The sequence below is a fragment of the Silene latifolia genome, chromosome X (assembly GCF_048544455.1).
Source record: "Silene latifolia isolate original U9 population chromosome X, ASM4854445v1, whole genome shotgun sequence".
Taxonomy (NCBI): Eukaryota; Viridiplantae; Streptophyta; class Magnoliopsida; order Caryophyllales; family Caryophyllaceae; genus Silene; species Silene latifolia.
The window spans coordinates 46949048-46962590 of NC_133537.1; the positions used below are offsets into that span (position 1 = coordinate 46949048).

Consider the following 13543-nt stretch of genomic DNA (forward strand, 5'->3'; position numbering starts at 1 on the left):
ATGTTGATCAAATAATTTTTTTTTTTTTTTTTGGTATTTATTATATTAAAACAAGCCAATATTCCTGGAATTCTGCTATATATAACATCCATAAGTCCTACACAAAATTCCAAAAGAAAAAAAATAAAACAGTGAGTTATTAAATTTTGTTTCATGTACTTCAATTAAATTTTAGATTTTTTGTTGCTTAAAAAGGAAGAAAAAAAAAGGATAAAAATGGGCTTTGTGGATTTGTTTTTGGTGGCTTTGATGCCTGTCTTGAAAACATTGCTGTTAACAGCAATAGGCCTAATTCTGGCATTGGATCGTATAAATTTATTGGGCCCATCTGCTAGGAATAGTCTCAATAATGTAAGTAGTTCTCCCTTTTTTTCCATGCTTCTCAATTCTTTTTTTCTTTCTTTTTTTTTTGTATTGATTAAGAGGGGTAAATTTCGAAAAAAAAGCTAAACTAACTAGCAACTAGACGAGGGAATGCAACCCCAATAAATCTCCCTTAATTATAGAACGGAGGAGTAGGTCTTCTGAGAGACGATCTCTCAATAAAGTTATTGAGAGAATATTTTACAATTTTAAGAAAAACTGGTACTAAAGGTAATAAAATAGGTACAAATCATGATTAAAGAGAAAATGGGTACATTTATTTTGTAAATAGGTACGAAACTACTATGTCACAATAAACAACAAAAGGGTCACAAAATACAAATAAAAGGGTACAGAAGACTGATCTCTCAATAACTTATTGAAAGACCGTCTCTCTAAGTTTTAGTGTTTTTCTTAATGATGCTTATACACTTCAATTACGGAGTACTTATTTTTATTGTATTTCATATTTATTACCCATGTAACCTGTTTGTACTTTTTCACACTTATTTTACGATTTTTATAGTTACCTTATATTACTAAATAGTCTTATCAATACTATATACTCCCTCCAATTTCATTTATTGTTCCCCTTTCTTTTTTGCATAAGAAATAAGAGAATCAATTTGGACCACACAATACACATGACCCCACATCAAATTGATTTTGGACCACACAAAGTTGTCCAAAAAAGGAAATAGGGAACAATAAGGAAAATGGATGGAAAGGGAAAGAGGAACAATAAATGAAATTGGAGGGAGTATTAAATTCAGAAACCAAAGAACTTCAATGTAATTAAAGAAATTTATACAAATTAATTATATTATATAGTTTTAAATCGATAGCACCATGTGATGGACCTGATAAAGGGACCTCAATGTAAATATTATATAGTTTTGGTTAAAAGTATAATATAAAGATGCCTTGATGAAGAATATTTATGGAAATTACATTAAATTAAAGTAATTAAATTTAGAAAACACAAGAATATAGTGATTTTCCTTAAAATTAACATGCCCCACTTATGGAATTAATTAGTATCATCATAGAATTATACATTAAATTAAATGTAGTAAAAGTAATAGTAGCAGCAACGAGATTAATAAAATTAACGATATTAAAGTGGGAGTAGTGACACTTATAATAATGATAGTGGAGTAGTGAAAGTAACTACGAATGTAATGAAAGTAACAGTGGTAACAATGAGAAAAAGTATGAACAATTAAATAACCAATCGACTCAAGGAAATATTTTATTTACTTAAATATAGGCCGGATAAAATTAACGGGAATAATGAATTTAACAGAAAAAAATAGAGGAATTATGAAAGAAACAATAGTAAACACGGGAGTCGTGAACGTAATGATATTAAGAAAGAATGTCGTGAAAGTAATAATATTAATAGAGGGGTAGTGAACGTGTCTCATAATTTGAAAATAAATTTTACATTTCTTCATAATTACAAGATATGCCGTAGAAAAATATAGTACAAATAGTAAACGTGTGAGTTAGACAACTCCAACATAGTTTATTTCATTAAAAACAAAATTTAACGGTAAATAGAGGTAGCCCGAACGAAGCCAGGCACCAAACATAGGGAGTTCAATGATATTAAATCCAGAAACCAAGGGACTTTAATGTAATTAAAGAAAGTTATACAAATTAATTATACTATATAGTTTTAAATCACTAGCACCGTGTGATGAACCCGATTAAGGGATCTCAATGCAATTATTATGTAGTTTGGGTTAAAATTAAATTATATAGAAGCTTGGTAATTTTCCTAAACATTTGTAAGAGACTAAATTATGGTCAATTTTCTTAAAATAAAATAATTAATTAAGATGGTCAATTTCAAGGAGACTAAAAGAAAGAAGATGCTTGGTAATTTTCCTAAAATCTATGCAATTTTATTAAATTTTATAGTTTATTAGATGTATAGAGATGTTAATTATTTAACATACAAAAATATAATATAAGTAGGTTATAAATAATTCAAGTTAGATTCCATAATATATAATATTGCATAATTCTTTCGATTTGATTTAATGCATACATGTAATATAAATATATAAACCTCTTAAAATTGCATGCCTAAGTAGTAAAAGTAATGTCAGTAAAGAAAATAATTGTAGTAACATTAGATATAGTTATATGATAATAATAACTCATTTGAATAGTAAAAGTAACAATATTATCAGCGGCATTAGTAAAAGTGGTAGAAACAACAACGGGAGTGGTGAAATAATCAATATTAATGCGGCAGTAGTGACAGTAACAATAATTACGGCGGGAGTAGGGAAAGTAACAATGAGTACGGGCAAATAGTGAAATGTTATTACTATTGTTTCATTAATAAGAGTAAAATATTAATAGGGGGAGTAGTGAATGTGTCTCAAAATTTATTTCATCGTAATTTAAGGATATGTCATAGAAAAATATATTAATGATAAATTTCTGGGTTATGCAACTTTAAGTAATTTTATTTTATGAAAAAAAATTAATGGTAAATAGCGGTAGCCCGGGCGAAGCCGGGCACCAATACTAGTAATAATTATATTGTAAACCAATTTACAAGAGATTTACTCCTTGTATAAATACTCCGTATGTCATTAAGAGATCAATTTACTCAGATACTAGTTTGAAAGCCCGTACTTCGTACGGGTTAATGACCTTGATTATTTTAAAACTAAGTTATATAAAATTATCGAATAGGTGTTTCGAAAAAATGAAATATCTTAATCCTTTATGGTCTCTTAATACGTACTTGTTTCTAAGCATTAAGTAGCCTCTAAAGCTTTGTTATCTCGAATTCTAGCAAAATTTATTAAATATTAATCATCATAAGTGTAAGCCAATCGGGGCGCTTTCATAGCCTTTATGATTAATATAAATATAGGTGTTTCGAAGTTCAAATCCGGATGTCACATAATTTAAAAAAAAAAAAAAATATCATAATCCCTTATGGTCTCTTGATACGTACTTGATTCTAAGCATTAAGTAGCCTCTAAAGCTTTGTTATCTCGAATTCTAGCAAAATGTATTAATTACTAATCATCATAAGTGTAATCCAATGGGGGCGCTTTGATAACCCTTGTGAGTAATACAAAGACAGGTGTGAAATTAATGAATAGTTTACATTTGCTATATTTTGGTAGGGAGAATAAAGCAAATGCAAACTATTGATTGAGACAGAGAGAGTATATATTTTGTTTGAACCATATACCTACCCTTCAAATATGGACAATTTACTTACACATGAATTCTTATAATTTAGTCATTTCAATTTTTTTTTGTTCAATTAATAAGACCGTCTTACATAATAATAATAATAATAATAATAATAATAATAATAATAATAATAATAATAATAATAATAATAATAATAATAATAATTAATCTTCTAATTACTGATACATAGAGTTCATTTTTATGTTCTTTCTTTCACAAAGCACATGTAATGTATACTCCTATGATCATCTTATTGCTATAATTCCAGCGTAAAGGCGTAAAAGATAAATACGTCTATGTTTTTTGCCACTATAAGCAAACATAAGTACAATTTAGTGACAACAAAATTATAGTTTGTTAAATTTTAATTTTAACCGTTAATAATAGAAACTCTTAAGAGCTCTCTTTCACAATAGTTAAGTGACTCAAAAGATTTTGGGTTGATTCCCAACTTTCAAGGATGGCTTCTATTTATAATCATAAGATCGCCCTACCTTATGCATGCTAATCTTTCAATGTAGGACAAATCTACTATTTATATGTAGTAGATTATTTTTCAATGTGGGACAATAACATACTAATAAATACACCATCTTTTTCACACCTAGCTCGACATCCAACCCGAATCCCGAAATACGGACAATTGCTACGCATTATATCTAATAGTAGTTATATTTAATATTTAATAATATGAGCAAATACTATATGTTAATATTCATACATTCAACATCCAATCCGATTAATAATGAGCAAATACTAACAAACTAATCTTATCTAGAGTCTAAAGTTTTTCGCACGTATATAGGTAACATTTGTGCAATTTTATCTTATTGCTAACAAATTAATCTTATCTAAAGTACAAAGTTTTTCTTACGTATAAAATTAACATTTTTTTCTTATAAATATTAAGTAGTTTTTAAGGGTTGAACTCTCTAGATGAAAAAAATGTTAAAACTTGAAAAATTAACAGTATGTAACAGTGCTTTTAAAGTCTCTTATATAATAAGAATACTACTCATGTATGTTCGTTATTTAAAAATTCAGCTTAAAAATTAAAAACTAAATAACTTATTGCTAAACTACTAAATTTGAGTAGAAAAGGAGATGATATAACAATATATAATTATATAATTGTGAAACCACCAAAATCAAAAGTATAGTACAAATAAATTTCACTATTGTGGGGGTAATAATACAAACTCTTATAAGAGCTATCTAAGACAATATTTAAAAGACTCAAAAGATTTTGGTTTGATATTTAAGTTCCAAGGATGACTCATAATTTATAATCATAGGATCACCCCACATTATGTTAATCTTTCGGTGTGAGACAATTCTACTATTTATAATAATAGGATCAGCACACCTTATGTTAATCTTTCGATGTGGGACAATTCTACTATTTATAATAGGATGACCACACCTTATGATAATTTTCCGATGTGGGACAATTCTACTATTTATACGTAGTAGTTCACCACATCTTATTATTTTACAATGTGTGACATATAATATACTAAGAATTACATCATCTTTTTTGCACCTAGTTCGACATCTAACTCGATTTAATAACGTTTTGTTCTTTGGATTTCCCCCCTGTATGAACTCTTTTTGTAAGTCTTTTAATTTTAAGTACATATTTAAACAAAAAAAGGTTGAAGACGGATAATTCCGTCTTAAATAAAAATTCGTGGATAATAAAATACAAATAAATTTGGTATTAAGACTACATAAGCTGCTATGGCCTATGGATTTTTTAGGAAAATGTTTTTGTAGAATTTTATTATGAGTGTGTTGGCAGTTCCTAGAGCTAATATGGTAGCTGAACCTTGAGCTCTTTGCTATACTTGGATTTCTTCAACTGTTGTCCGCTTAATTGTTTTACTAATATTCAGTTAATTGGTCTAATTGTAAGAAATCATACCTAACTCATTTTTATATTCTCATTCTCATTAAATTGAATTAATCAATATTAATCGCTTTTAAGACTTATTAATTATGGAGATCATGCATACTTATTGTTACATTTGTTAGTTAGTCTTATCGGTGTTCGATTGTTAGATTAAAGTATAATATAATTAGATAATTGAATCAAGAAAATCAAGGTCACTTGTATCAATTTAACTATTAAAGCACAACAAATGTAACATATAAGACAACTGTAACATATAAGAGCTTTTTAAGACAATACTTAAGAGACTCGAAAGATTTTGGGTTGATATTTATGTTCAAAGGATGACTCATATATATAATCATAGGATCGTCACACCTTATGCTCGATGTGGGATAATTCTATTATTTATAATTGGATGACCCCACCTTATGGTAATTTTCCGATGTGAGACGATTCTACTATTTATACGTAGTATGTTCATCACACTTATATTATTTTTCAATGCGTGACATATAACATACTAAGAAGCACGTCTTCTATTTCTCACCTAGTTCAACATCATATACTGTCTATTAATAATCGTACTTTTTATTTCTTTTTTTTGTGCAAATGATATGAAATTCATACTCTAATAATTTCATTTTTTTTATCCCAAATCTAATTATATAATTTTTTACGATAGCTTTTTATCAAATGAAATGTAAAATGTTTTTATATAAAAATTATAAACATGACTCGATATATAATATATGAAATATATACTATAATAATTAAAAAATATCCACTTTATTTTTATATCATATTGTGGAGATATGATACAAACTTTTAAGATCTCTTTAAGATAATACTTAAGAGACTCAAAAGATTTGGGTTAATACCTAAGTTTCAAGAATGACTCTTATTTATAATCATAGGATTAACCCAATTTGTTAATCTTTCGATGTGGGACAATTCTATTATTTATACGTAGTATATTCTCCACACCTACATTATTTTTCAATGTGGGACATATAATGTATTAATAACTAAGAGGTACAGTACTATCTTTAATATGTGCAAATGATAAAATTTTATACTCTAATGATAGCATTTTTTTCACGAATCTAATTATATTATTTTCATAATTTTTTTAACAATACTTTCTTGTCAAATGAAATGGAAAAATTTTTATATAAAAATTGGAAATATCACTTGAATATAATTTAGGAAATATATATATTATAATAATTAGAAGATTCTCCACTTTATTTTTTACATCAAAAATTATTATTTATGATACTTTCCTAAATTGATTTTTGATGATGTGGACGCTCTAGAATCGCTCGAAAAAAGCCTATTTTATAAATATAAATATATATAGATATAGATATAGATTACATAGTTTGTATACTGAACATGCTCAACAAAGGTACTCTATATTACTAAGAGTAATGAGTCAATTATTAAACAAAAGGTCTAAGAGGGTTCCACTATAAAACCAATTGGCAATAGAGGGAGTACCCCCTTGCCTTAAGTGGTAATTCTTCTTCTCTTTAATCAATGTGGGACAACCCTTACATGTGAAACTTTGTGTTTCTTCACAAATAGAAAGGACAAGAATTAACTAAGACACCTTAAAATAGAATAGGACAACAAATGACTAAAACCAAGCGAGTAGTTGCTAGTGTTACTTATCTCATCGATACCCTTTTACTTGGACAACCCATTATGCTAAGATAATGACCATTTTGTTTTACGTCATTACATAACCAGAGGAATAAATTTCACTTGTCCTGCTGGTTAGGTCACTAGGTGTTCAATATCTAATACTATTAGAAATCCTCGTGTTTAAATCCTAACCCCTCGTGAAAATCCGCCTCCACAAAAGTAATTTTCTAGGTAGTAATAATATATGTGCTGTGCGAAAGTGTTAATACCTTTTATTGGGCCGCCTCGGCTAACCCCTCGAATTTCAAGGAAAATTCGCCTCCACAAAAGTAATTAACATATGAATATGTTTTATTGAACAGCTGGTGTTTTACGTGTTTAGTCCTTGTCTTATGGGTGCATACCTAGCAGAGACAGTTACGGTTCAAGTTATGATGGACATGTAAGTTTAATTTTATATCTCGATCAAACAAGTTAATTTTATTATACAATGCTCTTACTGGGTGCAATTTGAAACATCTTGTACATTTTTTTGTATAAATTTCTAAGCAAGGCGTTAATAATGTAGGTGGTTCATGCCCGTCAACATCTTGCTTACTTTTATCATAGGATCAATTCTAGGATGGATACTTGTTAAAATCACCGGAGCTCCCCACAATTTGAGCGGCCTTGTCATTGGTTGCTGCGCTGCCGGTACAATAAATCATATTCCCTCCTTTTTTTTTTTATACATGACGTTTTCGTTTTAAAAAAAAATGTATTAATCCGACAACTAAAATTATATTATAAAATTGCTTAAGAAAAGACCTAAATGAATATGCATTTCATAATATTTAGTCATATTTTTGTAATTTGTGAGATAATGTCGTATATATATTGTCTCACATTTTTAGTCTGTATAAATTAGAACTTGCACAAGACTTATTAAAAGGTTATTTACACGTCTTTGTGAATGGATAATGAACAGGGAATTTAGGAAACTTGCTTCTCATTGTCATCCCAGCAATATGTCATGAACCAAACAATCCCTTTGGCGAATACTCGGTTTGCATTGCCGAAGGAGCAGCTTATGTTTCTGTGTCCATGGCGGTATTATTTCATATCTACACTTACTAAGTTCTCCTATAATCTTTGAAATCGGGCTGTTACCGATCTTTGACTCCAAATTTAGACGACGCAAATGAGCGCTTGAAAGTTAATCACGGACTATTTTGTAAAAGAATGTCACAATTTTGATATAAAACATGGTTTCAGATCGAGTAATTCTTATGCAAGCCACACAAAACACGACATATATATATATATATATATATATATATATATATATATATATATATATATATATATATATATATATATATAAACATTGGATTCTACCGTGTAATGGCTTTGTTACCGTGTGATGTATGTCTAATAAAACAGTGGTAACACTAACAATGAATAAATGGCAGGTAGGAGCCATATACATTTGGTCATATGTGTATGTGATAATGAAGATATCAGCAGAAAAAAGTAACCGAGGAATACAGCCGGGGGGAGATGGCAGCCATCATAGTATAGTGAGTATAAGGTCTGCTAATCTACCATCAGACGGAAGCAACACCCAACTATTACTCTCCAAGGTACGCAAATTGTTATGGACCGCAATCAGTGGAAGATGATATTATTAAAATGTCTGTTTGCCATTGGTAACAACTAAATATTACTCCGTAGTATATTATTGAGTTGAAGACTAGCTTTTGAAATGTTTCATGTAGGTTGGACCGCTACCTATGTTGGATAAGATGAAGAAATTTTCGACCGATTTACTAGTGAAACTCAGAACTGTCGATTTACAGCATTTGTTGGCACCAACTACCATTGGATCGGTATATATAACTTATATATATTAATTTAACTTTTGAACATATTAGACTAAATTAATTAATTAATATGCCTAACCTAATAAATTGGTGGTGTTTTGCTTAACAAAGATCATTGGGCTCATAATTGGAGTAGTCCCTTTTCTAAAGCACTTGATGGTTGGTAGCAGTGCTCCTCTTCGTGTTGGATACAGTACTGCTGAAATTTTAGGGTATTTATCTTTCTTGTCCACTTCATTATACATGTACTCTCCATCCTAAAATATCAGACTCTTACATACAAGTTTTAAGAGATACTCTACTTATATTGTTGCGTTGTTTTTATGAATTGTTTTGTTTCAACAGGGGAGCAACAGTCCCTTGTGTGACCCTCATTGTCGGAGCAAACCTTCTAAGAGGTAATTTGATGCATAGCGTGTCTATAATTGAACTGTGTTTCATTTGCAAGTTAATTAATCTGTAGTTGAATTGTTGTTTCGGGTTGGTGATATATCAGGATTAAGAAGATCAGGAGTAAGTGCTTTGATTATAATAGGGGTGATAGTCGTCCGTTATATCGCATTGCCACTCCTTGGCATTGTCATTGTCCGTACTGCGCATCATTTTGGGATGGTGGGAAACAATCCACAGTATCAATTTGTTCTCATGCTACAATTTGCTCTTCCGCCTGCAATGACAATCGGTATGTTCCATGTTTTTTTTCATACATTTACAATTCAACCACTTAACTCAACACGCCTTTCAAGCTTATTAATTGAAACCTTAAAATTATCTTATGTTTCTATTTGTGTTGTTTGACAGGTACCATAAGCCAACTGTTTGAGGCGGGCGAAGCTGAATGCTCAGTCATTATGTTGTGGACGTATATTGTGTCCGCATTAGCCTTAACCCTTTGGGCCACATACTTCATGTCACTTGTATCTTAGGCTATTGAAACTAGGCCATTGTTTCATTTACCATCTCTACCAAAAATCGCTTCGTACTTATATGGTATATCTTCTCGTATCTAGATGACACAGGTTTTGTGCCATCGAGATTCTGAACAACTAGTCAATTACAAACATGATACATTTCGGACGAGCTCAAGCGTTAATGCAACTAACATTTCAAAGTATACAAGGTTGATCATCAACAATATTCTATTCAAATACAATGGTTACTTGTCAAGTAATCCGTTCCCATGAACAATTTCCAATCTAGTCTTGTTTTATTTTTATTTATTTTTCTACAAATTGTTGGAAAATTAGTGGTCTTTAATTTGTCCTACTCCATATGAGTTATGTACACTCTGTAACTCTTTATTCTGTATCTCAATCGTTTTTACATCAATAAAATAATTGGAAATTTTTTGAAGGATTTCTTCTTGCTGGACTGTTCTGATCGATCGCGATAAACAATACTTCGTAGTAAAATGATACTCCTTTCAATTTTAATATTCTACCCATTTCATTAAAATACTACTCACATATAATAGAAAAATGAGAAGAACATTCAAATTTGGAGTTTGGAGGGCGTATGTATCAACTACTTAAGTATGGTTAGTTGTAAAGTTGTTATTAACTGTTAGTTAGTTAGCTCTGCTGATGTCATTAGTTAGCTAGAGGGTAAGGATTGTGTAAACTGGTATAATGTATAAAATCTTCATTGAAGATTGAAATTTCTATCCTTCGACGGAAGCGCTCGCCCCTGCTAGCTCGACCCTAACTCCGCCACTGCATATATAGTACATACCTCGTATTTCTCACTCGTAGTTACCTTTTCAGACATTAAGTTTTCTTTTAAAAACGTTAAAAATATTGTCACTTATGTCCACATTCACGCACATATTTTAATTTGTGCACATACGTTTTTATCATCATAGCCTAAAAATAATACACAAGAGATATTGGAACCATGTCCAAATACCCCATCCCTTCATTCAGGCCTGAAGTTACGACTTTTTCACCACCTATAAGATGGTGATTAGAATAGCAGATTTTTAATTGTATATCCACTACGTACACATTATTAACGAATTTGAGACTTTATTTACATTAGATTTTTTCCGCCTACGGATAAGCAGGGTAGAGAGTCTGGAAGGGTTACCGGATCGGTGGTTGCAAATTTCTGAAAATACTTTGTCTATATCCTCTTATTTGCAGGTCGAATGAAATGCATTCAGTCATCAGTGAATACTATGAGCATGGTAGTTATAGGTTGTTAATAATCAACTAACTTCCCATGTATTAAGGAAATCAGTTAAAGGTAGTTAAAGGTTGTTATGCTTAACCTATTACAACTACTATAAAAGGAAATCAATGATTGTAACAAACACAATATTATGAAATATAATTCTTTACTCAATTCTCTCTCTAATACTTCCTTATGAATAGTTCAATTCTAGTTCATATCAACTAATATTAGATTAGTTTCATATGGTATTAGAACTAGTGTTACGATCTTACGCTTCCGCAATTAACAAACAAAACAACATCATAATCTTTCTTTTTCCCAAGCTTAACAATGTCATATTCTTCTGAAAACATGTATCTTTATTCTCCTTTCGATGATCCTATGTTTCTTTCCCCTACTGATCAACCTAGTCTGGCTTTGTCCTCTTTCTTGTTCGATGGCACCAGCTTCTTACAATGGCAACGTGAAGTTGTTGCTGCTCTGCTATCCAAGAACAAGAGAGGATTTCTTTATGGGGAATGCTCTTTACCTGCTGCCACAGACAAGAAGTATAATCAGTGGATCAGATGTGATCTTTTGGTTAAACGTTGGATTCTTAATTCCATCGTTCCTGTTCTTCGTTAGAATCTGCAGTTTGTTATGTCTTGTAAAGCCTTATGGACTGACATTGTTGAGAGGTTTGGTCAGCCAAATATCCTTGAAGTTTATGAGTTGAAGAAGGATCTTGGTAGAATTACTCAAGATAATTTTCTTTTGTTGAATATTATGGCAAGTTGAAGAATATCTGGGAAAATTTGGATCATATTGACCCTATTTCTTCCTGTACATGTGGTGCCATGAACTCTTGTCAGATGTTGAAACGTCTAGTTGACAGAGAAACGCAAGTCAAGTTGTTACGGTTATTTATGGGGTTAACATCAAGATATGAGCATGCTCAGACAAATCAGTTGTCTATAGAGCCATTGCCTCCTATCAACAAGGCTTTGGGTATGTTGCAGAAGGTTGAGAGGCAGAAGCATATCAATGATCAAGTTGTTGAGGTTTCCGTTGAGACAACTGATTTTGCTTCAAAGAAAAGGTTTTTCAACAGAGCAACAACTGAAGCTGGTAATGCAGGCAAACGCCCAAAGAAAGATCCTGCTTCTGATCATAAATTCTGTTCTCACTGTGAGAAAGTTGGGCATACCATTGAAGAGTGTTACATGTTGATGAGTTGTACCTTCTGTAAGATTAAGGGGCATATTCAAGAGAGGTGCTACAAGTACAAGGCTTTCTTGAAGGGGAAAAGAAAAGTTGGTTCCAGCTCTTATGCTAAGGCAAATAATGTTGATGTGCTTGCTGATGATCAAGATTATGGGTATCAGGATGTCTCTTCTCTTGAATTTCCTCATGCTGTTTCTCAGGTTCCTCAGTTATCCCAGTTCCAGGCTTTTGTTTCACTTCATGTCAATCCAGATTTCAGGCCATTTCTGATGCTCCATCTACCAGTTCTTCTGATTTAAAATCATCAGTTAATTTTTCTGGTATGCATCTATCTTCCCATGTTTTTATTGCTAGTTTGACTGATTTTAATGACCATGATTGGATAGTAGATACAGGAGCATCTGATCATATAACATCTAATATTCAATTGATGCATAATGTGAAAAATCTTGCTAAACCTGTATATGTGGGGTTACCTGATGGGACAATCAAAGTTGTACATAAATTTGGTCAAGTTTATTTAAGAAACCAATTGACACTGCATGATGTCCTTCTCATACCAGATTTGCAACAAAATTTATTGGCTGTAGCAAAGTTAATAACTGCTACTGGTTTAATTGTTTGTTTCTTGAAAACTAAATGTGTTTTTCAGGACCATAAAAGTAAGGCAGTTGCTGAGGCAAAGAGAATTGGGAATCTCTATAGATTTAGAGCACGTTTTAGTCCTGTTGTTCAGAAAGTTGTTCCTTTTTGTTCAAATAAAACTCGTTCTTTTCATTGTCATATAAATGCAACTAGTGTAACAGATATAGCTCTTGTACATTCTCGTTTTGGTCATAGTTCCTTAGAGAAGCTTCAACATGTACATGGAATAAATTTGAAAGAAATAAAACAATTTCATTGTGAGACTTGTGTTTTTGCTAAACATCATATATTTCCATTTCTAAGAAGTATGTCATATGCTAAAAATTGTTTTGATTAAGTTCATATTGATGTTTGGGGGACATATAAGGTTCCATCTTTGTCTGGTGCAAAATCTTTTCTTACTATACTAGATGATCACTCAAGGAATACATGGACTTTTCTGATTCAAAATAAGACAAAGTGCTTGGTTTCATTAATGGTTTTGTTGCCTATGTTGAGAATCAATTTGGTGCTAAGATAAAAACTA

General features: G+C 30.9%; 2 protein-coding genes across 2 annotated transcripts; both read left to right on the top strand.

Moving 5' to 3' along the window:
• Window positions 1-201: 201 nt before the first annotated feature.
• On the top strand, window positions 202-10335 carry LOC141621382 (protein PIN-LIKES 1-like). Its single transcript, XM_074437933.1, has 10 exons — window positions 202-351; window positions 7498-7577; window positions 7704-7828; window positions 8103-8224; window positions 8587-8757; window positions 8893-9003; window positions 9109-9209; window positions 9343-9395; window positions 9494-9679; window positions 9799-10335. The coding sequence occupies exons 1-10, from the start codon at window positions 217-219 to the stop codon at window positions 9921-9923; spliced, it is 1209 nt and encodes a 402-aa protein (XP_074294034.1). The 5' UTR covers window positions 202-216; the 3' UTR covers window positions 9924-10335.
• Window positions 10336-11499: 1164 nt separating this feature from the next.
• On the top strand, window positions 11500-13354 carry LOC141617309 (uncharacterized). The gene is made up of 4 exons (XM_074434491.1): window positions 11500-11748; window positions 11794-11937; window positions 12021-12572; window positions 12632-13354. The coding sequence occupies exons 1-4, from the start codon at window positions 11500-11502 to the stop codon at window positions 13352-13354; spliced, it is 1668 nt and encodes a 555-aa protein (XP_074290592.1).
• Window positions 13355-13543: the final 189 nt, after the last annotated feature.